Source organism: Panicum virgatum, chromosome 1K (assembly GCF_016808335.1).
Source record: "Panicum virgatum strain AP13 chromosome 1K, P.virgatum_v5, whole genome shotgun sequence".
In the NCBI taxonomy this organism is placed as follows: domain Eukaryota; kingdom Viridiplantae; phylum Streptophyta; class Magnoliopsida; order Poales; family Poaceae; genus Panicum; species Panicum virgatum.
In genome coordinates, this window is record NC_053136.1 from 4,891,583 (window position 1) to 4,918,095 (window position 26,513).

General features: G+C 44.3%; 2 protein-coding genes and 1 long non-coding RNA gene across 5 annotated transcripts; all 3 read left to right on the forward strand.

The window, feature by feature from the left end:
- The first annotated feature begins 1,030 nt into the window (after nt 1-1,030).
- Nucleotides 1,031-4,503, forward strand: LOC120660019 (OVARIAN TUMOR DOMAIN-containing deubiquitinating enzyme 2-like). 2 transcript variants are annotated; one of them, XM_039938437.1, is made up of 9 exons: nt 1,031-1,269; nt 1,776-1,850; nt 1,940-1,985; nt 2,801-2,909; nt 3,523-3,614; nt 3,690-3,752; nt 3,841-3,959; nt 4,098-4,173; nt 4,252-4,503. In XM_039938437.1, exons 2-9 carry the CDS (start codon nt 1,786-1,788, stop codon nt 4,306-4,308), a joined length of 627 nt encoding a protein of 208 aa, XP_039794371.1. In that variant the 5' UTR covers nt 1,031-1,269; nt 1,776-1,785; the 3' UTR covers nt 4,309-4,503. The 2 variants fall into 2 exon arrangements, with proteins under 2 accessions (XP_039794371.1, XP_039794302.1); XM_039938368.1 differs by having other exon boundaries at nt 1,032-1,265.
- LOC120660201 lies at nt 2,916-3,445 on the forward strand. The gene is made up of 2 exons (XR_005669437.1): nt 2,916-3,057; nt 3,232-3,445. It is a non-coding gene; the product is annotated as an uncharacterized LOC120660201 (long non-coding RNA).
- A 15,223-nt stretch (nt 4,504-19,726) lies between the features above and the next one.
- Nucleotides 19,727-25,620, forward strand: LOC120660249 (auxin response factor 6-like). Of its 2 annotated transcripts, none has more exons than XM_039938701.1 (14): nt 19,727-20,701; nt 21,236-21,354; nt 21,546-21,644; nt 21,744-21,800; nt 21,897-22,052; nt 22,142-22,226; nt 22,389-22,479; nt 22,602-22,766; nt 22,841-22,963; nt 23,146-23,221; nt 23,401-23,548; nt 23,671-24,821; nt 24,921-25,111; nt 25,193-25,620. In XM_039938701.1, exons 1-14 carry the CDS (start codon nt 20,644-20,646, stop codon nt 25,386-25,388), a joined length of 2,715 nt encoding a protein of 904 aa, XP_039794635.1. In that variant the 5' UTR covers nt 19,727-20,643; the 3' UTR covers nt 25,389-25,620. The 2 variants fall into 2 exon arrangements, with proteins under 2 accessions (XP_039794635.1, XP_039794711.1); XM_039938777.1 differs by having other exon boundaries at nt 19,965-20,701; nt 21,236-21,346; nt 25,193-25,388.
- Nucleotides 25,621-26,513: the final 893 nt, after the last annotated feature.

Sequence of the window (26,513 nt, forward strand, 5' to 3'; positions counted from 1 at the left end):
GTACCGTCCTCCAGGAGTGGCGTGGCGACGTTCCGAGGGTCCTACAGGCCAGAGTCTTGTCCTGGTCAAGGTCGGGGCCACTTCCGAGGGCCGTGCTCATGCCGTTCGAGGGTTCCGCGGAGGGGAAAGCACGAAGGAGGTACGGAGAGTTGGCAGCACAGTGGCTGGAGTAGTGCCGAGCATGTCTTGCAGTGCGTCGCAGGTTCCCACAGTGTCGCCACAGCGTCCGAAATGGCGGAGCAGTGACTGGAGTTGGCGAACGGGACTCCGATCACAGCCACTGTGGGGAATGGCGGCCTGACGCCGTCTGACCCGGGCGCTGTGGAGGAGTGGTTGGCATTTAATGCCTCCGTACGGCGGGCGAGCGGAAAGACCGTTTGTCCTTCCTGCCGAGGGGTGGCCTCGAGCGAGGCGGAGTCGATCTGCTCTCTCGAGGGTAGGCTCGCTACCCTCGAGCGAGGCGGAGACGCGGGGCGCGGTCGAGGGCCTCGGCGGGGAGCCCTCGAGCGAGGCGGAGATCGCCTTGCGGGTTTGAGGGGGCTTGGATGGGCCGCACTGTGTACGTGGGCCGCGTATTGGGTTTCTTTGAGTCATTTCCTTTCTTCCAGATTGGAAGGAGGCTGTAGCCCTTTGTGGGCCCGGTTGGCTAACATGTGTTTGCGTTTTTAAGACGATTTTAGTCCACTGGTTAGGGTGCACCTAATCATGGTGGCCGACAAGGATGTGTTTGCTTGTCAAAATATTTTTATTTTTTTGAAATAATCCTTGTCCAAATAAGCTCGATTTGAAGAAGTGACACATCCTAGAAAAACTCCAAATTGAGAAGGGACCCAAGAAGCACACCGTTAATTTCCTTTTCCATGTTCGGTGCTGCCTAGTATTCCGAAGCAGTCAGCAGTAGGGGCGGCGATTGTCAGATGGAGATCGCGCCCACTTTTGTTTTGCCTGTCTGGCACGTGGGCCCGTCCGTCCTAGCCTTTTCCCCTCCCAGATCCGGCCGGGCCCCCCTCTTTGCCTCTTTCCCATTTCTGATTCGTTGCCCTGGCTTCCTGCCTGCCTCCAGCCTCAGCCTCGCCGTTTATACACGCCTCTCCCCTCCCCAACACCTTCCTCTCCGCGCCCGCTTCCTCCATCCTCCGCTCGCTGCCCTCCCTCTCTCCGCCGATTCGGAGCTCGGCGAATTTGGACACTGCGCGGCGCGGCGACGTCGGCCCCTCCCCTCCACGAAGAATCCTGCGCGGGCTCCTGCCGCACCTCGGGCCCCGGTGCGTGCGTGCTCTGCTCTTGCTCTCACCCTCAGGCCTTAGGCGTGCTGCGTGATTCCGTTGCGGTTTGCTCGCTGGTCATTTGGGAACCCGCCGGCGCTCTTCCGCTGGATTTACTACTTGCTCGCTAGGGACGAACCGGCGGCGTGCTGCGTTGTTCGTGCGTTGCAGCCTGCGATTTCGCCTGCCGCTCTGGTTGGTGGAGTTGGTGGCTCCTTGTCCATTTCCGGGCGGGCGATCCCGACCCGGTAGCTGCCCGACTCCCGCGGCTGCTTTGCCCTTCCGTGTAATTTGCAGCGCGCGCGCCGTTCTGGAATATGCCTGTTCAAGCACGGCAAGGACGTCTGGCTCGGCCGGGTCTCGTGCCCGTATTCTAGTGAATGTGTTCCAGTAGCCCCGCAATTGCGTCGGTAGCTTGAGCGCGCCTGTTTCAAGTATCAGCAGCGTCGCAGCCGGTTCCTGCAGCTTGATTCCCTTCTCAATCAGCGTTTGGTTTCGATCATCCTTCAGGCTGGGCGAAATGGAAGGTGTGGTCGTGAGGAGGGTGATCCCTTCGGACAACAGCTGCCTCTTCAATGCCGTGGGGTAAACTCTGTCATGCTACTATATACCATTCATGATCAAGAAAATGAAGCAGCTTCTGAATAGTCTGCAACAACTCCGTTTTCATACAGTTACGTGATGGAACATAACCGGAATAAGGCTTCTGAGCTCAGACAGGTAGTTGCTTCTACCAAGTAGCTATTCACTGCTTTGGTGCCTGCACATTCCTTGTCCCCCTATGTTTTTGTGCTCCTTAGGCTGCGACATTGTTAAAAATGATGTTGCATGTGTTCTCAAGAAGGGGGAAAAAGTATTAATGCTCCATGGGTATTATGCTTGGATCAGAGCTTGCATAAATGCATTGTGCTGATTAGGAAACTTCTCATACCTGAAAAGGGGCAATGCAAATATATTGTCCGTAATCCATTCCTGCTATGATTTTGACTGTCTACTACAAGGAGGTGTACAGTCATGCAACCGTGGATTAATTGGGATATCTTGGTACACATTTCTTTTTTGAGAGTCTTGCTACATAATGGTATGAAGATATTAGATATAACTTAGCAGATCTGATGGGCATTAATTGAATCCATATAGATAAGTTTATAAGTTAGTCTCATGTCACATGCTGATTATCTAATGTGATAAGATTAGTTAGATCCAATATCATGTTAGTTGGTTGAAAAATAGTTCATTATTTGGCCAACTCTAGTGATTCTATGGTCTTAAAAAAGGTTTATGCGAGATGTAATGTTTCACCCACTGCCACTATGTTACTTCAATTCTTCAAACGAGAATAACTGCAGTAGGTAACCTTAGTAGAGCTATGATAAATTGGCTGTTGATTTGTACCCTCTGTGGAGTTCCTCTTACTTTTAGCTAGAAATTGCTTTACACATAGCGCAAATGTACACATGTTTTTGCCAATTTTGCTTACTCTGAACCTTCATATTGTTGATGCTCGTGTCTTTTCTTCCCTTTTTTGCTTGCAGGTTATAGCAGCAGCAGTTGCTAGTAATCCTGTAAAGTTCAATGAAGTGTTTCTTGGCAAACCGAATGAAGCATATTGTGCTTGGATTCTGGATCCCGAAAAGTGGGGAGGTGAGTTGCAGTCTTACAACATTCTAGGCTTATACAGCAATGTTAAACCTGAAAATACTCACAGCTTGAAGTGTTTCCACGGTATGCTATATGTGGAATCGATTTCCGATGTCTTCGTTATTAGCGAGGCTTTCTTTTGCAAAGAAAGGTCATGATAAAGGACAGACCCAGTGCTGGTAGCTCCCACGTGAGTGGGGTCTGGGGAAGGAATAACCAAGGCAAGCCTTTCCCCTGCATGCAGAGAGGCTGACTCGAACCCAGGACCTTTTTGGTTCAGTGGGGTGACTTTAACCACTGCACCAGGCCTGTCCTTCAAAGAAAGGTCATGATGACAAAAGAAAAAAAAATCGCACCTGATACCCTGAAAAAAGTTGTAACTCAAGTGCCCATGATTCCTGAATGTATAATCGTTCATTAGAAACCTGCTGCTAACTTAGCTGCCGAGGCGCTGTAATGGCACACAACAACCATTTTCATCATGATATATAACTCTGGGTTGTCTATAGAACTGTGTCTTTTCAGAAGCTGCAAGACAAGAAAAAATAATGTCAAACAGCCATTTATCTACTGTGTTTACCACTAATTGCTCCTCAATTTCTCTTTGCTTGTAAAGGAGCCATTGAGCTCTCTATTCTATCGGAATATTACGGGCGTGAAATTGCTGCATATGACATTCAGACCACCCGCTGTGATCTATATGGTCAGGTTAGTGATCTTTTCCCCCCATTTGCTTGCTCCAAATTGTTAAGAAAGTTCTTAGCTTTGTGCCCCTTGATACAGGAGAAGAATTATAATGAAAGGGTCATGCTCATTTATGATGGGTTGCATTATGATGCTCTGGCTGTAAGTCTTCTTGGTGGAATCCTGCTATTTGACAAGGCACAAGAGATATTTGCTAACTGTATCTACTTTTTATGAAAAAAAAATCCAGATGTCTCCAGCTGAAGGAGCACCAGAAGAATTTGACCAGACAATATTCCCAATCAACCATAATCGTTCAATTGGTCCAGCAGAAGGCCTTGCTCTCAACTTAGTGAGGGAGGCACAGAGGTACTCAACCATCGGCATTTGAGCTCTCTGTTAATTACCTATCAATGATCATAATATTGTCCATTTTCTAGAAAAACTGTGGATATAATTTTCGAATCGACTCGTTATTGACTTTTTTGTTTGGCACGGAACGCGTAGAAAGAGGAGCTATACTGACACTGCAAACTTCACTTTGCGCTGTGGGGTGTGCCAGATTGGCGTCATTGGTCAAAAGGTGAGACACTTAAAACACAAAGCTCGACCATGTGTGCGAAAATTATTACTAATTCCAATCTGTTTGTGTACAATGCAGGAGGCCGTCGAACATGCGCAAGCCACTGGCCATGTCAACTTCCAAGAATACAAATGACAGTAGAAGATAAGTCTGGTTCTGTTGTAAACTTATCATTTGTTCATCAATTTGATATTCTTCTTTTGTTGGATATGGTTGGCACTTTGTATCACAATGTATTTGTCACAGGGAAAACATAATAATACTGTGTTTGTTCCGGATAATGTAGATATTGCCAACCAATTATGATGGTTCAAATGCCCCTTCTCGTTCTGATGGCATGCATATTTGTCTGCCTATGCGTTCTTTCCTTTTTGCCTCACATGAGTGCCGACATTGTATCAATATGTCGGTGATTCAGGGGGTTCCTTTCAAATTGGTTCTCACCCTTTCTTCTGAAAAGTCACATGTCACTCTTTCTTTCTCTATAAAAAATCATTTTTCATTTGCAAATTGAAATAAAGGGTGTTTCGCGGTAATGAGGTTAGTCTTGTTGGCCCATGGGCTGAATCCATATTCAGGTACGTGACTCAATTGGTGAAATCATCTGTTCAGTTTCCCGTTGGGCTCGACCAGTACTGGCAGCTGCAATAGCATGTCCGTATGAGCAAGAAAACTACCTTAACAAAACTATTCTACTACTAGATTCTTTTTAGCACACTGTTTAGGCCTCGATCGGCATAGCTTCAGTTTCTCTTGAAACAGTTGGTGAAGCAGCTTCTCCAGTGAAGCAACTTCTCTGGCGAAGCTGAAACTGTTTTGAAAAACGTTTGGCAAAAAACTTCTTCCTGGTGAAGCTGGGTGAAACCACGTTTTTTAGCTTCACCTCGCCAGTGAAAGCACATGAGTAGCTTCATGGATGCCTTTAAGCTTGAAGCTAGTCCAAAAAAAAAGCCGTTTGGCATAGCTTCTTGTGAAGCTGCCCAAGAAGCTATGCCAAACGGAACCTTAGTTAAACCTTCACGCGTTAGGCGTTAGTCCCCGAGAATATTTCAACAAATCAGGCTGTGTTTAGATCCGTAAAATAGTAGTAAAAAGGGTCACATCGGACACTGTAGCACTTTTCGTTTGTTTGTGATAATTGTTGTCTTACCATGACCTAACTAGGCTCAAAAGATTCGTCTCGTCGTGTACATTAAAACTATACAATTAATTTTTTATTTATCTATATTTAATGCTCCATGCATGAGGCAAGAGATTTGATGTGATAGATGAATAGTGAAGTTTGGAGAGAGAAATTTTGGAACTAAACACAACCTCAGACAAGAATCTGCGAGTTTTGGGGAAAAAACAGAGAATCTGTGAGTTGGCCAGCAGTCAACCTTTCAATCTCTATACTTCTAATCCTGGACCAAGCTCTGTCCAGAGATCGCGCCACGTCGCCCGCAATTTCCGGCCGTCGGATCGGCCGGGCGGACGGCCTAGATCTTGCGTTTCCCGGTCATTTCGCAAAAAAGTCCTCGAACTTAGGTCATTTTGGAAAAAAAACCCTTGACATTTTGCAAAAAAGTCCTTGAACTTAGGACATTTTGCAAAAAAAGTCCGGTCATTTTGCAAAAAAGTCCTCGAACTTAGGCCATTTTGCAAAAAAAGCCCTCGGCATTTTGCAAAAAAGTCCTCGAACTAGGATATTTTGCAAAGAAGTCCCCGGTCTTTTTGCAAAAAAGTCCTCGAACTTAGGCCATTTTGCAAAAAAAGCCCTCGACATTTTGCAAAAAAGTCCTCGAACTTAGGCCATTTTACAAAAAAGTCCTCGAACTTCCTTTGAATACCATATCTTGCGTTTCCCAGTCATTTCGAAAAAAGTCCTCAAACTTAGGACATTTTGCAAAAAAAAAAATCCCCTAACTTCCTTGGAATACAACCCCCCGTCTTTTCCCTCTCTCAATAATTTTCTTCGAAATACCCTCGAATATTACTTAAATTATGTAACAATCCGTTTCATTCATTACTTCTACACTAGTGACACTATACATACAAATCGACTACCAAGACACATTCGAACCAAAACGTGTCCAACATAAAATTTGCTTAACATTTCAAAATATACAACTTTATTACAGAGCATATTTTTAAACTCAAAACACTTCCACAATTCATTCACAGCAATGCTTACATGAAATCCATTCTACCTATGATTCGGACCCCGAAATATTTTTATGTCAAAAAGTTTTGAATACAAAAAAACACTCAAATTTTGAAAATCTAAATCCCTGCTACACAACAAAATTTTAAATTAAAAATATTTTCAAAATTCGCTCACATAAATATATACCCCTAATTTCTTAAAAAAAATATCATCACGTGTCTACAGATTGCTAACTTTCATGATTCTAGCTTGAACTCTCCTATTTTCGCATTTATATTAAGCTTCCAGCTTAAGAAAAAATGTACAAATCTTTCTTTTTACAATTACAACATAAATTCCATTTACAAAATTCCCAAACCTACAACTAAGATCTCCGGGACTCCATCATCGCTTTCTTTGTCCACTTAATCTCCACCTCCATGTCAACTGTATAATCCTCTAGACATAGCATACGCTAATACTACTCACAGGTCATCTACTGTACCATCCCAAGCTGGCGCGCCAAAGGCGCGCCCCAGTTTCTAGTAATATTCTAGAATAATGCACGGGTGCAGCACACACGTGTCAACTAAACCTCTGTCCAGAATCACACACCTTCCTTTTCTTTTTCCTTTTTCTACAATCTACCTTTCTCTTGACAGAAAATTAAAGACGGCCGGTCAAAGAGCACAGATCTAATGCGAGACGAAATCATCGAGCAGGTCACATGATTATCATCAGATGCCACAAGAAAACCCAGTAACAGGTTGTAACGACCCGGCCCGAGATAACGGCTAAGATCTACTCTACACGTTGAGTAGACCACACCTGCTAATTAACTCTCTTGCGCTTTCGTCCTCGCTTCGCGCAAAAGATCGATCCGGAGTTAACAGCTTCTCGCGACCGGCTATTTAAATCAGTCTGTCTCGGTTTCCCGTATGGTACTAAACTAGGAATACTGCGATGGAGCTACAATATTTTTCGCGCCCGTCCCAACTGGCCACGGGCTGTCACACAGGTCAATAAAGAATAACAGCATTGCATTGCATGGGCGATCCGTGGTTTCCTCTGTGCTACCGTGCATTTTGACGAAAAGGTGCTTGCTGGAAGATGTTTTTATTTTAGCACAGTTGAAAACCGCGCACTAATTCATTCATCAGCATGCACAGTTTTCTTCAGCTTTGATCGTGCCCAACGGTATCACTGTTACTCGGAGAGAGAGAAAGAGAGTAATAAGGGCTTGTTTGTTTTCCAGGATATTTTTAAAGTCCCTGTCACATCAAAAAGAATTTTACTATTTTATAGTATGAAATAAAATCTGTTTATAAATGTTTTTTGACAACTGAGTGCTAATTCGCGAGACGAATATAATGAGCCTAATTAATCCATAATTTGCTATAGTTATACTACAGTAACCATCCGCTAATTATGAATTAATATACCTCATTAGATTCGTCTCGCAGTTTAGCCCTAGGATTCTGCAGTTAGTTTTATAATTAATATTTATTTAATACTTTTAAATATTAAAATTCTACATAGTCTAAAGTTTAGCTCATGGAACCAAACAACCCCTAAACGAACACGTCCCACCTGACAAACATCGAGTGTGGCCTTCTTTTCAAAATCGTTTTGACTCATGCACACACACACAAGCTAAGACCATGCCCATGGCCCTCCAATTGATCCACAGATCTCCTCCTTTATTTAGTCGCTGTACACTTTATTAATTCTCTCGACCCAGCCCTCGCAATTTCATCGTGAGTGACACCTGCACCAATTCGTTCGATCGATCGGGCGATCCATCTCGGCTTCCCCTTTCTTATCCCACGTTCTTCAAATACTAAATTGTCACGCTCCCTTTAACGTCGCATCACACGTTGCAATCCATCCAACAGTGAGTACGCCGTCGGCACGTACGCTTTCAAATAAAACTAGTGTGATGCTCGTGGCCGTGGCGTCGGGCTGCCTGAAAGTAACTGACGATACATTTATGCTTGAGAGCTCTACATTTCTTGGCCATTATTATATCAGAGCCCACCATGACTATACTGCAAAGTAATATACTAATGATTAAGCCACTCAGGATAATTAAATTCCGGATATGAATGACCGTGTGTAGTATAGATAGAAGATGATGCATGTGCATCAGCATTGCTGATGGCATATATATATGGTGAAAGTGGCAGGGTTAGTAGTTAACCGAGTGCGCACTTTTTTTTACGCGCTTTGAAAGGTAGTTCTGTAAAATTATAGAGCATTCCTGTTTTATAATCCGACGACTGTGGCTTTTTATTTTTCTTTTTGCTTCTACCGGGGGCTTATTAACTACTACTCCCTCCTTCCCCGTTTATAAGGCATGGTGGAACATGACACGGTCTTCTAAATAACACTTTGACCATTTATTTATCATATATTATATCACTTTTGATTATAAACTTATAATCATTGTAAACTATGTTTGATTATGAATCCAATCATATGAAATTTGCATTATAAAAATAAAAATTTAATAGTCAAATTATTGGTCAAAGATGAGAAGGTTTGAATCTTGATATACGTGTATGCCTTATAAACAAGGAAGGAGGGAGTATGATCATTAGCTGAAAAAGCAAATTGATCGCGTGTTTGGCCCCTGCTGCCCACAACCCGTTCTCTTCAACGACAAATGCACGCAATTAAAAGCAAACTAGCTAGCCCCAGGGAGACATTGATTCCCTCCTAGTAATCATCATCATCATTATTTCCCCTCTTGCCTCTCATTAACTGGGGCACGGTCTAGCTAGATGTCAACAACTCCTGCTACTCAAACAAAGAAAATTATCCAACTTGAACCTTGTGATTACCCAGTCTGAATTCTGCAGATCGAGATAACATGCAGGGGTCGTGGCCAGTGGCCACCCAAGCTGAGGCAGTACGCAGCTTTAGGATGTGTGCTGCCACTCTGTACTAGATGAGAGCATATGCAAGGTGCATGTATAGTTAAGGATGTGATAGTGATATGCACCCAATTAATTCCAAGAATTTTTCTGTAATCATGCATGCATGAATAATAGATCTACACAGTACTCGCTCCCTCCCACCTTGTAAAAATTTGGCGAGCTGTACGGCTGGTCTGTGACCCACACCCACCCTTGCTAGGACTAGCTAGCTACCTAGGCGTCCCTAGGGTTAATTGACATTATGTGAAGTACTGGGTTGGTTAGGTCCAAATAAGGATGGGGTAGCTACTAGCTAGCCAGATGGGCCCTCTCTGCTGTTAACTTGAGGAACAACCTAATCTAGTTCACAACTGTGTTAGCTCAAGGATATAATTTATATTGGCACACTATGTCGTGCTATCCTAGAATGATGTTAATTGCCCAAATATTTATGTGTACCACTCCGTTCGCTGGGCTGGAGCTGGAGCTGGTGACTAGAGTGGTGTGAGAAAAATACTGTTGGCTGGCTGGAGCTGGAGCTGGTGGCTAGAGTGGTGTGAGAGGAAAATACTGTTGGGCTGGAGCTGGAGCTGGCTGCTGAACGGAGTGATAGTAGCTTGCAAATTCTCTTGCAATAATCATCGTGCAATAGGGTGTGAAGCTTCAGTAGTCAGTACACTGTTGAGCAGGGATGAGTTGCAACACTTGTTAAGCTCGCATTGGCTCTACACACATCCTGCAGTCTATGTTATCCCTAACAGTGTTTATAATGTGCAAGGGCCTACATGCCATACTTGCAATAAGTAGAAATCTATTTTATATTTATATATAAACATATTCATGCAAGGATCAGATCAACTCAATCTCTCCTTTCGCATTTAATTCGGTGCTAAATTAGAATACATTAGAGTTTTATTACCAATTCTGGCATTTTAGCTATAATTATCTGCTGATGCACCAACAAAATGCGGCCGACACTAGAGATTTAGCTAGCTATTTCTGGCCGTTGCTTTATATCCTATCCTCCTGCTACCACCAAACAAACAATCTCTCTTCTCTTCAGTTTAGTTTAATTTGCTGGTTGACGGTGGCAAATAAAGCTATGATCATCATGGAGAGACGACCTAGCTTTGCCCTAACTGCAGGAAGGAATTGTATAAAAACTATAAGGCCATCTTAATTTGGAAGCACATTGGATGCCTTTCTTGACCGCTTTTGACGCCACATACGCTAGAGCTGCCGCTGCAAGCTGCATACTCCCATCCTATAACGGCATTGTTTAGTTCCGTGGAAAGTTCCCAAAATTTTTCACTGACACAAATCACATCGAATCTTACGATACATGTATAAAGTATTAAATATAGTTAAAAAATATAACTAATTGCACAGTTTAGTTGTAAATGACGAGACGAATTTTTTGAGACTAATTACTTCATGGTTGGACAATAGTTGCCAAATAAAACCGAAACACAATACATCAACTTTTTTGCGAATTTTTCACCAACTAAATACATCCAAGCTCTCAATGAACTTGTCTTGTCGTGCTCGTGCTTTTGCCGCCACATGCATCGCTCTGCCTTCACCTCATCAGCCATCAGTAGTCTCGCTCAGGCTCATCAGCAGAGCTCGCTCCTCCAAGATCAGCTAGCTAGCTAGCTAGGTTGGCCCCCGGCACAGCGCCGCGGGGGGCCCACCGGTCATGCTAGGTGGGCCCATCGATTTATTGCGTGGGCTAGGACGCGGTGTGGGTGCATGCAGGACGACGGTACGTACGATCGATGGGTCCATCTCCTCGTCGAGGCTATATTTAAATTTCAATTGTCGCCGTCTGTCAATCAGTTCGTATAAGGCTAATGTCAGTGTAAGTTTTATAGGTTCAACGCACATTAAACATTAAATATAGTGACACGTCGCATTTGTGATGACATGATAAGATAATTATAGAAAAAATAAAGGGAATATGAAACTCTGTATACACTTCTTTCAAGATTACGAAATTTATTGAAATTTACATTGGAGGCTATAGAGTTTCATTTCTTTCAATTACGTCCCGAAGGGGAGCAACAGTTTTCTGATCCCGCCTGGGTGCAGGGTTTTATTTCCCGACCGGTTAGCGGTAACCGCCGGCCTCCGGTTCCGGTTTACCGGACCGGTTTGATCGGTTACCGGTCGGAACCGGTCAAATTCAAATTTGAATTCAAATGGCGCAGTTCAACCAGTTCGTACCGGTATACCGGCCGGTTAGACCTGTTTACCAGCCGGTTTGACTAGTAACCGGTCGGTTTGATTGATAACCGATCAAATTTAAAAAAAATTTGGTTTAAATTCAAATGCCCGCAAAGTATACTAAATAAATGTTTATATAACATATTTTAGTCTAAATGAACCCTCCAACCCTCTTTTGTACTACTTTTACATTATATTTGTATACTTTTGTATGCACGTTTTTTTTAACTTCAAATCCCCGTAAACTATACTAAATGAACGATTTTTTGAGAAAATTTGACACCATTAGATTCGTCGCACCTTGAAGTATTTTTAGAAATTTTTTAAATTTTTTTTATTTTTTTGAATTCAAATTTAAATTTTGAATTTGGACCGATTTCATACGGGACCAAACCCGAACAGGGCCGGACGGTTACCGACGGTTTGATGAACCCTGCCTGGGTGTGCAGACCGGCAACAACATTTTGCAGATTCTGTCCATGCAAAAGCACCACAGGTATGGTCAGTGCTTTAATTTTTGCTGCAGGACTGGCGTGCTGATTCTGATACTACGTGGATGATGCACAGCACAGTGCAAATGCTACAGACAAGATGAGGATATAATAAGAATATTAATTTGCATCTAATCATTTTTGTGATTATTAGTAGCCGCTAGGATATTCAACAAAGGACATAGACAGAAAATATTCTTGTTACTTACTCCCTCCGATCTAAAATATGTTCTCACGCCGTGATAACACCTTATGTTCATTATTATTTTTTCTTACTTAACTTTTCCTAGTTAATAAGGGCGAGAGAGTGTACAAGACTTGAATTAATATACAGAACTAGCATATATAATAATTAAATGAGGATTCTTTCCAAAAAAAATTGGGAGAGGACAGCATGGTCATCTTTCTATTTTCAATTTTTTTGGCTCAACTCTGTTTCGGCTACGACCAGCCAGCAGTGTTTTTCTCTCACACTAAATAAATCAGCACCAGCCATCAGCCAACTAACAATATTTTTTCTTTCACAACAAATCAGTACCAGCCACAACCAATCGAATAAAGTGATTCGGATTGGGTGAATTATTACACGCTCCAATGTTCACATTATAAATCTTATCACCATGTCAGATATTTGGCACGCGCGATTAGCATTATATTGTTCAAGTACTGTACAAGTGCCACTGGACTGTTTGGTGGTCTCTGCGAACAGTGGCCCTTCTGGGCTATTAGCAGCTGCTGCTGCAATTACGGGCACCCAGTCACACCTAGCACAATTACACTGTTCATTGACCCAACAAAGGGAACGGAGGGGAGACCACACACAGTACATGTTCAGTAATGTGAGTTAACGCAGAGGGGCCGTACGATTGGATCGATCGGACGAGAGATCGACGGAGCCGGCCATCGCATGCATTTGCATCGACGTTGGTCGATCGTCCTTGCTGAAATTTCCAGTGGCTAGCGACCCATAGATGGTACGGGTAGGTGACGCCGGGCCTCCTCCATCGATCTCAAGGAAAAGCAAAAAGATGGCTTCTTCTTGGGTGTAGTGGTGGCGCGACGTGGTGGTTTTGTGTGGAATGGAGTTATAGTTCCGCAGCCGTGTTGTTGAGACGAGTTTGAGATGAGTTTTGCGGTTGTGTTGTGTTGGCTGGTGTTTGACAACCAAAATTGGCAGCAGTCTGGACTAACCAATCTGACCGGTCTCACCAAGCGGTCTGGCACGACCGACCGGTCTTGGCGTTGTAGCTAGTCTGGCACGACCGACCGGTCTGACCGGTCCAAGTAGAGTCCGAGTACAACTATGATTTTTCATATATTTAGATCTTGTAATATGATTTCTTCCGGGATAAGTCCACCCACCCTATAAATATAAAGGGCCACGACCGATTGAGGCATCCAATCGACCAAATCATACAACTTTTATCTTTTTTTTGCCCTAGCTTTTTCCATCTACTATCTGTTGTTCCTCCTTCGTCTCTACGTCGATTGAGGGCGTCTAGGTGGCCTGCCGACCCTAGAACAACCCTGCATGCGCCTGCCCCAACGGGTCCTTCCCGGGCGATGTTCGTTGGTTTCGCCGCCGGCCTGCCCGGCGACAACTGGTCTGACCGGTATACCCGACCGGTCTGAGCATCGGCGCCGCGTCGTGCCGTCTCTTGCTGCGCGTTCTAGTGCTTTGGTGTGTTGGCTCTAGTTCTGCGTCAACAGCTGGTGATGTGTTGTTGGTTGTTGTGGTGCTTAATTTGAGAATTGTTTTTTTAATATAATCGGCAGCTCTCCTGCCGGATTTGTTAAAAAAAAATCTCAAGCAAAAGATGGATCCAGCCAGAAACCCTAGGCTCAAAACCGAGCGTTCCTCTATGCGTTCAGTCCGATGATTTGAGGCTTTCGTCATCTTCTCTGTAGCAATATAATCTTCTTCTGAAGCATAGCTAGCTCTTTTCGTCATCTTCTCTGGGGCAATCTTCTTCTTCTGAAGCAAAGTTTGCCTGTAAAGTGTATCGTAAGGTGGAGCTTAAGCTTTGATAAAGCAGCAGACTTCCTACTAGTACAAGGAGTAAAAGAACACAATAACCACGAGATCTAACCCATTGCTATTCATGTACAACTACTTGAGTGGTTAAGAAAACTTTACTAATTGCAGTACAAGTCTAGCTAGAATGGATCGCAACTCAAGAAACCAAGGATAGATCTCGGTACATATGAAAGGGAAAATATAGATCTATCTATAACTTCAGTGTGTAACAAATTTTTTTTTTGAAAATAACAGTGTGTAACAAATTACATTGAATATAATCTGTGTTGCGTGAAAAAAAAAGGCGAATGTCCGAACGGACAAAGACTGTACACAAAGCTCTTGTGTTCCTTCAATGTCGGATGAAATTCTGTACATGCACAGATTCTTAGCAAGTTAACATTTTTTAGCATTGTAAAGTCAAGTCCACTCTCTGCTGGTTGGGTCCTTCAACTTCAAGTGTCATCTCCCTTCAAGTACACCTTACGAATTCGAAAATGCAGTTGAACATGTATTCCGTGCGCAGAGATCTCTGTTGCGAGCGAGAAGCCGGGAGCGGTGGCGTCGTCTATCCCCTCCCGGAACACGGCGGTGTCGGTGATCTTTCAGTTCATCCATGGCCACCTTCCTCTCTCTGAAAGGGGAGCAGTGTACAGCTTCTGAGCAGCAGAGATAACTGAATGCACGTCGCTTCTTGTGGCAACAGGCTGTTTAGTTGTGTGCATCGAAATGCCTACAAGGAATGACTATGTAGACGGTTTATTTTGCATGGAAATTAACATCCACTCTGGTTCTAGGAATCTAGGGTACGCACGTAGCTATAGAGAACCATATGCATCTTCAACAACAGCAAGTACTACTCTGCAGTACTTATGAAGGTTACCACACTGCAAGAGATAAGATGAACTACCTCTTTCTTCAAAAAAAAAAGATGAACTACCTCGTAACACCTAAGCATGGCACCTACCCTTTTTGAGATGTGAGTATGGCTCATGCCTACTTGATCGAGCGAGCATGTTGCATCTCAATCCTGTCTAGAGTAATAGAGCAACCCCACTACTCTAGCTACATCGTCCTGCAAATTTGCGACCGAATTGGCACTGTCTCCTCACCATTGCCAATGCAAGAGGGAAACAAAAGAGAAGATAACTACTGCACACTTGCTGATGGCTCTTGGATTTGGGTAGAAGTTTCACACAAAGAATCTAGCCCTTTCTGCAAAGTGGCCCTGAGAGAGATAAGACTTGGGAGGGAGGGACCATTTTCTCATTAGGTACCACAACACATGAGCAATTTATATGCATGCATTTGCATGGTCCTAGCTCTACAACCGCAGCACCAGTAGCTGTAGACTGCATCATGGATATTTGTGAGCGGATAGGCACAATTCATGAGAAAAGTTTTTTACTGTGTTGCATTGAGGTCCCAAGGTGCAAAGCCATTTTAATCCCCCTCCCTTTCCTAATAAGATCAGTTTCAATGCACAATTTCATGGCACAATTACCTAAACTGAAAATTAGTTAATTATGTCCGTTGAGTTTCATGGGAACGAAACTCAACTCTCATCCCATGAAACTCCCTCCTCTCTTCTTGTCTTGTCAGCAAAATTGATGATGTGCCATAGAATTTAATGCCATGAAACTTTCATTGAAACTGGCATAAGTAGAAAATATATACTGATGCATCACCATTGTCAGATCTGCACTCCATCAGAAGTTGATTCCTCATCAGTTTTTTTTAGGCAGCAACGGGGGATGAGTATCCCCACCTGATTCTTTTACCACTGATCCCGGCCGTAGCCGGTAACGGACGGTGCAAGCACCAGAAACAGCCAGTGTGCCGAGGCACAGAGTTTAGACCAGTCTCAATGTTAGGGTCATAAGAGTGTCATGACATTAGATTTTACTAACATATACTAATAGTATGAGGAGAGAGAAAAGTGTAGTGTCATGAAATGTGAGACGAGTGTCATGGTGATAACCCTCCACTAGCACAGTTTTTAAGATTTTAGTCTAGATAACTGTGTCGATGACACTCCCACTGAGACTGCCATGTTAGCAAAAGTGATGGTAATTAATGTCATGAAACCGTACATGAAACTCCCATTGAGACTGGCCTGAAACCATACATGAAACTCTCATTGGGTTTCATTACATTAATTACCATCACTTTTACTGACATGACAAGGAGAGAGAATGATGGAGTTTCATGAAATGTGAGGAGAGTTTCATCACCATGAAACTCATCTGGCACAGTTACCTAGTTTTCAGTATAGATAACTGTGTCCATGAAACTCCCACTGAGACTGACCTAATAGTACCAGCCAGATGTTTTTTTTTCTTCTGTACATTCTATATAGGTGACCAACTAAGGGCGGTCTCAACCCAGACTCTATCATAGAGTCTATGCCTCTTATTTATTGTGTTTCGTTAATGTGGTAGTATATTTATGGAAGAGAGAGGGAGAGAAATCAAAACTCCAAATCTTATTTAGACTCCAAGTCTTTACGCAAATCAAGAATGAATGTGAGAGAGACAAGTGGGCCATATAAACTAAAGTAACACATTTTACATTGGAAAGTATAGTTTCTTGTGATGGAGTCTTTAAAACTTAGACTCTATGAGTGGAGTCTGCATTGGGACTGTCCTAATCCATGAAGACTGCATTGAAAATTGTGGAGACAAAATGTCCGTGCGATGATTGAGGCACGGCGACGAGGATGGCCCTGCTGTTTTCTCGCAGCAAAGGTTCGCGATTGCGTTGTGCCTGACTACAGACTACTGCTTGTGCAAAAGCACCCGATCCAGAGAGCCGTTTGATCTCAGCTCGATGCCTCTCGATGCAGTAGCCGTGTGGGCGTGGGGCCAGCGAAACAACCGCCATGTGAGCGTCCGGCACCGACGGCTAGGCTCCTGGATCGTCGGCCATTGCATCGTGTGGGTTGACTAGTGCCGTACTGGTGCTTGCCGGGGCCTGATAAGGAAACATTATTGCAAATATGAAAACATCAGAAATAGTCGGCAATTTTCTATATTTATATGAAATATAAACTATTATGGGGTGGTATTTTGGTTTTGAGATCTATTAAAAACGACAAGTATTTTGTGTTTACACTACTTGACAAGGGGTGATAGAAAGATAGAAAGAAGAGAGGGCAATTAAGATGGGAACATATCAGGTGAAAATCAATATTTCCGTGCAAACTATAAAAACTTCAATCTGGGCCATCAGATCAACATCCAAGGGGAGGAGTGCAGAGAGGTGGGAGGGGTGATTTGCAAAAGTGTGATTACCACGGAGAGGTTGGTTTGCACCTCATACGTTGCCAATTAAGATAGGAAGGAAAAAAAAGAAGATATGCAAAATATAGGAAAGGAGAAAGAAAAAATACTCATATAATTTATACGATGGCATGTATTCTGGGGCCAAAAAAAAAAGAAAGAGGAGTCCAAAACGGCATGCATTTTAATTAGTTGGATCAGAGGGAGTACCGGCAGGCATCTACTTGATGCATGCGAGTGCAAGTATGATGGCCTATTGAGGAATGGACCTAAAACGCCTTTCCATGTTAGTGGGTGGTGTTCTCTCTGTTGCGGCGCAGGGGTAGGCAGGCTGCTGCTGGCCGGTGGCCGGGGGAGGCGTCGGTCGGTCAGGTCGCTGTCGTCCCACCGGAATCGAATTATCCAAAGCTAAGCTCCTGCGCCGCTGCCACTTCTACGTCGTGATGGCGAGATGCTTCTTGGCATTGCAAATCGCCATGTGAGTTGTGATCCAGAGACAGAGAGAGAGATGGCCACAATGGTGTTCAGAGGGCAGCCGTTTTCCCGGCTTTTCTCGCTGGCCATTGGCTCATTTGAGATCTTTCTGAATTTCCGTGCGCTTCGACGCCGGGATTTCAGTGAATCCGTAGTACATTTAATTTGCGAATGGATTCCCCATATGAAACCTAAAGTTCTTAAAAAAAATACCCGTCACATCTAATGTTCGGATACATGCATGAAGCATTAAAAGCAGTTGAAAAAAATAACTAATTATATAGTCTAACTGATTAGCACGGGATGAATCTTTGAAACCTAATTCATCCATAATTGGATATTATTTGTCAAGTAACAACGAAATGTGCTACAGTACCAAAACTAACAACTTTTCATCAACTAAACAGAGCCTAAAGATTGCAACTTTAGATACGGCTCAACCAGCGGGACCTTAAATTCTGTCGGCAACGAGGTGATGAGCTCGGATTCGCCGGCCGTCTCATGGGCAGGGTTTTTTATCCCGACCGGAACCAGTCCGGAAACCGCTGTTACCGATGTAACCGGTCCAGACCGGTTCCGGTACCGGCCGGTTGGAAACCGGTCCAAATTCAAAATTTAAATTTGAATTCAAAAAAATGAAAAATTCCCAAAAAAATCTTAAAAATACTTCAAGTTGTGACGAATCTAATGGTGTCAAAAATTTTCAAATATTCGTTCATTTAGTATACTTTGCGGGCATTTGCGTGCATACAAGAGTATACAAATACAATGTAAAACATGTTATACATTGTATTAATGTAAAAGTAGTACAAAAGAGGGTTGGATGGTTCATTTAGGCTAAAACATGTTATACAAACATTCAAATTTTGAACTAAAGTGGGTTTTCCGTCGGTTGTTTTGTTCAACTCCCTGGTTCCCACTCAAACCGGACCGGTTTACCGGTCAAACCGATCGGCTAACCGGTGGAAACCAATTGAACTATCGTCTTTTGTTTGAAATTGGTTTACCGGTCAAACCGATCGGCTAACCGGTGGAAACCGATTGAACTGTCGTCTTTGGTTTGAAATTTAAATTTGATCAGTTTTTTACTGGTTTCCGGTCAAACCGGACCAGTTTACCGGAACCAGAGGACGGCGGTTTTATCAGACCGGTTGGGGAAAAAAAACCTGCTCATGGGACGGTCAGCTCAGCCCTTGCCCTGCTCTGCTCTGCTTTTGTGTGATCGTGCAGGCAGGTATAGTGACGCCGGATGGATGGATGGATTCGTGGTCCTTCCTGATGAACAGTGGGCAGTTCGAATAGTCCCAAGGGCCCTTGCATTGCCTCCTTCGCATGTACTCCACATAAACATGCCCAAAAGGCAGCGATTCGTCTGCATAAACAATCATCTGAATTTGTATGGTTCTTTGAAATCGCCGGATTTGTTTGGCTTTTGTTTAAAAAAGTTTCTGTCGAGGAACCGCCGGGCATGTACGCTCGGCGCTGTACGTGTACGGTGCCGCCTCCGCATACGTACGCAATTTGTGGGGAGCATGCGTACGTATTCGTGCGGGGCTGCCGTCTACACGTACTGTACGGACGGGGATGTAGAGTCCTTTTCCTTTTTCCCAATCTGACGAGACTGAGAGAGTAGAGCTTCACTTCAGCTAGAGGGAAGGAGGAGCTCGATCAGCTCGCTTGCGGCTTGGTCAAGTCAAACCGGTTTTCCACGAGCTTGATGGCGCATTAAACAACACACTAATTACCATCACACACAACACATGCCGGTTTGTTTGTTCTTGTTCCGTCCACATCACCAGACTGTCGATTCGTAGTACTAGCAGTAGTGCTACCAGAGTGGCCAATCAGGCTGTGAATCAGGGTGAGTAAACAAGGAGGCAGATCGGAGGTCAAAAAGGCAGGATCTTGGAGGATCCGTGAGACGAGACGCTGGTGGGTGGGATGACCATCGCTAGCCGGCCGCTGTGACTCTCATCAGATCGGCGGCGCCTTTTTCCATTCCACCCCCAACACGTTTCGGTTCCACGCCACGCCATTGGCCGTGGATGGTCGCCTCGTCTTCCTCTCTCTGGCCGCCACGGGAGGAACCCATGTCAAACCAGGGCACCAGGGCATGTACAATTGTACGTGTACGTACGTACCCACGGAATGTAAAAAAAGAGGTGCAAAAACTTACCAGAAGCATGTAGCAGCAGCTGCTCAGGGGGAGAGAGAAAGTTTGTTTAAAGCACGCGAGAGAGAGAGAGAGAGAGAGAGAGAGGCGAAAAGGAGGAGCACCACTCGTGGGGTTAAAACTTAAAAACCCCGAGGAGTCGAGCTCGAGCAGAGCGCATACGAGCAGCAGCACGAGGAGGAACAAGAAGAAGAAGCGGCAGGAGCAGCGAAGCGAGCAAGGTCCAGAAGCGAAAGAAAGCGAGCGGCAGGACGGTTGCAAGCGCAAGCAGGAGGCCGCGGCAATAAGCAAGAGGCAGTAGCAGCGAGGGTGCGGGGTGCTCCGCTCTTCGTTGTCCCCACCGGCGGCGGCGGCGGCGGTCGGATCTGCGGTTAAGCGGCGGCGGGTTCCCCGGAGCTCTGAACTGTCGTTCCGGAGCCCGCGGCGGCGAGATCTGAGCTCAGTCGCGCGGGAGGAGGTTTCGCTGTGCCGGCGTGCCTCCTGGTGCTGCCGGAGCCGCAAAGGCGGCGCCTTTGAGCATTGCCGTCCATTCCCCGCAAGCTCTCAAGCTTCCTCGTGATGTAAATTTGAGCTCCCCGGTCGAAAAGGTTGCGCCAGGCGGCTGCGCGGAGCGAGGAGGTTTGGCCGGTTCGGCGGAGGAGGAAGCGGCGCCGCCAGGCTGCTCAATCCGAAGCGGGGAGGCGCGTGGTTTGGCGTAGAGAGAAGGGACCTTGCTTCGGTTTTCTCGAACGCGTTTTGGATCGGTCGGCGAGCGGTGGGGGAAGGATGAAGCTCTCGCCGTCGGCCGGCGGCGGTCTTCAGGACCAGCCGGCGTCGCCTGAAGGTACAGCATCCAGTTCTTGGCATTCATTATTTCATTTCATGGGCTGTACCAAATTTTGTTCGGTGTGCTTAGGGCTTAGTTCATTATTAGTACTGTCCTCTTCCATGGATAGCTTACGTTTGCAGGATAAGTTAAATTACTTCTGCCCCTTGCTTTAAATTTCTTAGTAATCATGTGATCCAAACCAGTCCAATGTGGCAAGCTATCTGTTGAGTCCTCTCTCCATGCAATTGTTTTGCTTCTTCTTTGAATCCCATTTAATTCAGTGAAAGAAAATTAGTAGTATGATTTTTTCCCTCGATGCAGACTTATTAAGGGGAAAATGAAGATATTTTCTAGGAGCTTCTTTATGTTAATACTTGTGTCAAAAATTGTCCTCTCATTCATAATACCTTCTTAAAAAATCATTTCGTGAGTTTAGTTAATGCTTATGAGATGCTTACTACATCTGGAATTGTTTCTGAACTTAGGAGATAATTTATACTAGACTTTTGTACTATTATGCCTTCCACTTAAATGCTTTTGGGTTTTCAGAAGCAGAAGAGAACAAGTGCCTTAATTCTGAGTTGTGGCATGCGTGTGCCGGCCCTCTTGTTTCGTTGCCTGCGGTTGGTAGTCGGGTGGTGTATTTTCCTCAAGGCCACGGTGAGCAGGTTACTCTTCTTACTTGGACTTCAGATTGCTACAAAATTAGACATAAATATTGCAGACCTTATCTGGGTGCTAATACTGTTAAGAACGTGAGTCTTGTGTGGTCCTGACTTCCACATGGTTCTGCCAGAATTAAAGTTCTTCCTTTTTTTCGTTTTAAAAATTTCATTGAACTTATAAACGTTCACTTCAGGTAGCAGCATCAACAAATAAGGAAATGGAGTCTCAGATTCCCAACTATCCTAGCCTGCCTCCGCAGCTTATATGCCAACTCCATAATGTGACCATGCATGTAAGTTTGAGTTATATAGAACATCTGTACCAAAACAAGAAATTATTGTTGCCAGTGCCACCTTTGTGTTTCATCAGCTCTGCTGCATTTCTTCTTCAGGCTGATGCAGAGACAGATGTGGTCTATGCACAGATGACACTGCAGCCACTCAGCCCCGTAATACATGATTTCTTTTCTATTCCTATCCAATCTTCTGCTTTGTGTAATCTAAGAAGCTATTTTCTTATTTATTTATTTTCAATCTCTTTGCAGCAAGAGCTCAAGGACCCATTTCTACCTGCCGAGTTAGGCAGTGCCAGCAAGCAACCAACAAACTATTTTTGCAAGACATTAACTGCAAGTGACACAAGTACACATGGTGGATTCTCAGTTCCCCGCCGAGCAGCAGAGAAGGTGTTTCCTCCACTGGTACGTGTTTTTGCTTGCATGGATCTTTCCTTCAGATCAAGTGAAGCAAATCATTAGTGTTTCTAAATGTTCCTTTGATAATTCTGTAGGATTTCAATCAGCAGCCACCAGCACAGGAGTTGATTGCAAAAGATCTTCATGGCAACGAGTGGAAATTTCGTCATATCTTTCGGGGTTCGTTATTTTCCCATTATGTTTGTTGGTTCACAATGATTGAATTTTTTTTCCCTAGCTGCATACAGCCTTGTATCATACAAGCCATGTTGCAACTCACTTGTTTCAATGGAATTCTGTAGTCAAGTGTGAGAGTAATTTAGAATTAAATTCTTGTTGTAGGTCAACCAAAGCGACATCTTCTGACAACAGGTTGGAGTGTCTTTGTTAGTGCAAAGAGACTGGTTGCTGGAGACTCCGTCCTTTTTATCTGGTATGACATTCTTTTAGCTTTTCAGACCAAGCACTCAATATTCAGTTTTTAAGCCTGGTATCCTGGACTGAGTTTCTCTGCTGATTGCATTGGTGCATGCATATATGTATCTGGCTGATCAGGAATGATAACAACCAGCTGCTTCTGGGCATTCGTCGAGCAAACAGGCCACAGACTGTCATGCCATCATCGGTACTTTCTAGTGATAGTATGCACATTGGTCTGCTCGCTGCAGCAGCTCATGCTGCATCAACAAATAGCCGCTTTACTATTTTCTATAATCCAAGGTAAGAACAGTTTCTCACATATTTCTGATTTATTCACATCATAAATGCTTAACTCTTTCCCATGCATTCTGCAGAGCAAGCCCTTGTGAGTTTGTCATACCGTTGTCTAAGTACATGAAAGCTGTGTACCATACCCGTATATCTGTGGGTATGCGTTTTCGGATGTTATTTGAGACAGAGGAATCTAGTGTCAGGCGGTATGTCAAACCCTTGGTTATCTCACATTATTTGTTTTTTGGACATTATTTTGGTTTCTATCCCCCTTATCTTGATTTCACTTTCTTCTAGTGTAGATATGTCATTGGATGCCTTCTGTATCAGATTGTGTGCTTGTGCATTGTCCATATATGTCCATCTAAATTTCTCAAGTTTCTTACAGATACATGGGGACAATTACAGGAATAAGTGATCTTGATCCTGTTCGCTGGCCGAACTCGCACTGGCGTTCTGTAAAGGTAGGTCTTGAAGCAAATACTTGTCTGTTTTTTTCCATGGGCCCTTCTACTTGTGCTTCATACCACTCTTTACTTGCATCCTACTCAAGTTTTATATGCATCCTTTTTCATGGCCTGTTTTATTATTATTATACATCTAGTTGTAAGCATGTACACAATCTTTCCCTTGAATCATGTAGGTTGGATGGGACGAATCAACTGCTGGAGAGAAGCAGCCAAGGGTGTCTCTTTGGGAGATTGAACCATTGACAACTTTTCCGATGTATCCATCTCCTTTTGCTCTTGGATTAAAGCGTCCATGGCCTACAGGCCTGCCTTCCTTATATGGTACAAGTGACAGCTGCACAATTAGCAACTCTTCCAATATACAACATTGAAAAGTGGCTTCTGTTGATAATGTTCATGATTTAATATCACTAGTGATCTTATTTCTGATCGTTTTTTTATAGGTGGAAGGGATGATGGCTTGACCTCTTCTCTAATGTGGCTTCGAGACGGTGCAAACCCAAGTTTCCAGTCACTGAATTTTGGTGGGCTTGGTACGAGTCCTTGGATGCAGCCGAGGATGGATAATTCCCTACTTTGTCTGCAGTCTGACATGTACCAGACCATAGCAGCAGCAGCAGCTTTACAGGGCACCACAAAGCAAATCCCACCTTCAGTAATGCAGTTCCAACAACCTCAGAATATTGTAGGCAGATCTGCTCTCCTATCTAATCAGATTATGCAGCAAGTACAGCCTCAGTTTCAGCAAATTTACAGCCAAAATATCAATGACAACACAGTTCAAGGTCATACTCAGGCTGAGTACCTCCAGCAGCAGCTTCAACGCAGCCAATCATTTAATGAGCAGAAGCCTCAGCTGCATCCACAGCAGCAGCATCAAGAATCACAGCAGCAGCAGGAATGTGTGCAAACACCACAAAATCAACAACTGCATTGTTTGCCAAATGAGTTGTCAGCTTTTTCTCAGCTTTCTTCAGTCAATCAATCTCCATCTTCCACATTGCCGACAGTTCCAGCATTCTCAAATCAAAACTTTCCAGACACAAACGTCAGCTCTCTCACACCATCCGGTGGCTCTTCCATGCAAGGCATGTTGGGACAGTTACCATCAGAAGCAGCTTCGAACCTCCCATGTGTGGCAAGAACCACTCCTTTACCGATATCTGACCCATGGTCATCTAAGCGAGTTGCAGTGGAGTCTGTTAACCCTTCTCGACCTCATGCTGTTTCAACGCAGATAGAACAATTGGATATGACCCCATGTAACTTGCCACAAAATTCTGCATTGGCACCATTACCTGGACGAGGATGCTTAATGGATCAAGATGGGAGCTCTGATCCTCAAAACCACCTGTTATTTGGTGTTAACATAGACTCGCAGTCACTTTTGATGCAAGGCGGCATTCCAGGCCATCAGAATGATAATGTTTCAAGCACGATTCCATATTCAACCTCCAATTTCCTGAGCCCTTCTCAGGATGATTTCCCCTTGAATCAGCCACTACCTAGTGCAGGCTGCTTAGATGAGTCGGGCTATGTTCAATGTGCAGAGAATTCTGAGCAAGCAAATCAACAGTTTTCAACCTTTGTGAAGGTGAGTGATGGGTCTACATCATGGACCATTTGATTAACAAAATAGCTTCCTTTTGAATTCTTTCCCCTGAAGCACTTTGTTGACAATTGTGCCCTATAGGTTTACAAATCTGGAACCGTTGGAAGGTTGCTCGATATCACTAGATTCAGCAGCTATGATGAACTTCGTAGCGAGGTGGGGCGTCTATTTGGCCTTGAGGGCCAGTTGGAAGACCCTTTAAGATCAGGCTGGCAGCTTGTATTTGTCGATGGAGAGGGCGATGTCCTTTTAGTTGGTGATGACCCATGGCAGTAAGTTCTATAAAAAGTTCCTCATCACTTTCTGTCTTGTTTATTTTCTTTCTTAAATTTACTGCGACCTGTACTGTGCAGTGAATTCGTGAACAGTGTGTCCTGCATAAAGATACTTTCTCCGGAGGAGGTTCAGCAGATGGGCAAGCAGGGCATTCAGCTCTTGAGCTCGGCTCCTGCCAGAAGGCTTAGCAATGGCTGGGACAGCTATGTTAGCAAGCAGGAATCAAGAAGCCTGAGCACTGGAATGGCACCGGTGGGTTCGGTCGAGTTCTGAAGATAGAATCCCATAGCCATGGCGCAACCGCTCTAGGATGCCCTTTCTGTATGTTTCCACAGCTCTTCCTAGTTATGGCTTGGAACCAAGCACATAGATGTAATGTAGCCTACGTTCTGCGCCACCTGATGATTATATGATATAGATTTTAGCAGTACGTTTTTGTATACATGCCAGCACTTAGTTCCATGTAATACTAATACCGCTAATTTAGTCATCTGCTTGTTCTGCACGTGTTGGTGCGATATAGTGCATCTACTTTTGGTTATATCTTAAGTCCTATTGACGAGGGAGATACACTAATGCAGCGCAGTCCTTACTGTAATTGTAAAAATATCTTTTATTTCAAAAAAAATTGTAAAAATATCTCCAGTGGAATTTAGGGGCATTTCATAGAATTCAGACCACGGGCTATCCTCTTTTTCTATATATTCTGTTCTTACACGTGAAATTTATAGATGCACCTCCAACTTACCAATGAGAGAGATCATTTCTTCACCCAGGGTAATATTACCGTTGCTGTCATGATAATTACTAGAGCCATTTCCAGTAAAAAGCAGTTTGGTATGATCCTTGAAAGCTCATAGGCAGATAGATCCAAGAGGGAATTCACCTGAACCTTTATGCTCGCATAATTTGGCACCACTTCTTGCTGATAATGACTTGCAGAGACACGGACTGGCCCTTTCATGTGGCGTCTGGGTCCCTGTCTGACAGAAAGCTGAGTGCCTGCCCATTGAAGAACAAATGGCCAAAAAAAGGATGGCCTCCCTTTCCTGAGAGGTCAGTGGTGCATCTGGAGCTGAATGTGATGCCCTCTCTCGCCATCACAGATCCACAATTACCAATCCATCATCCCTGCTCTGATCCCCCTGGGCCGCCGCGTCTTCTGGCGTGCCGACGTGTCGCGGATCGGCCTGGTGTGGTTTGGTTGTGGATTTTGACGAGTTTGAGTGGAAGCATGTGGATTGTTGGGGCAAGTGTGACACACACAGGCACACAGCTCGCCCATTCTTTTTCAGAGATGTGGGCATCATCTTCTACCCCCGGCTGAACCCCATCGCCCATCGGCTTCTTTGGCGATTCCTCTATCGCTTTCAGATCTTTGGCGATTCCTCTATCGCT

What these genes read in the sequence shown, in the direction of transcription:
- LOC120660249 (XM_039938701.1), top strand. Translation starts at nt 20,644, where the DNA reads ATGAAGCTCTCGCCGTCGGCCGGCGGCGGTCTTCAGGACCAGCCGGCG. An exon ending in GACTCCGTCCTTTTTATCTG is followed by an intron (nt 22,480 to 22,601) that starts GTATGACATTCT and finishes CTGGCTGATCAG; the next exon opens with GAATGATAACAACCAGCTGC. An exon ending in CGCACTGGCGTTCTGTAAAG is followed by an intron (nt 23,222 to 23,400) that starts GTAGGTCTTGAA and finishes TGAATCATGTAG; the next exon opens with GTTGGATGGGACGAATCAAC.
- LOC120660019 (XM_039938437.1), top strand. Translation starts at nt 1,786, where the DNA reads ATGGAAGGTGTGGTCGTGAGGAGGGTGATCCCTTCGGACAACAGCTGC. An exon ending in GCTGTGATCTATATGGTCAG is followed by an intron (nt 3,615 to 3,689) that starts GTTAGTGATCTT and finishes CCCTTGATACAG; the next exon opens with GAGAAGAATTATAATGAAAG. An exon ending in TTAGTGAGGGAGGCACAGAG is followed by an intron (nt 3,960 to 4,097) that starts GTACTCAACCAT and finishes CGGAACGCGTAG; the next exon opens with AAAGAGGAGCTATACTGACA.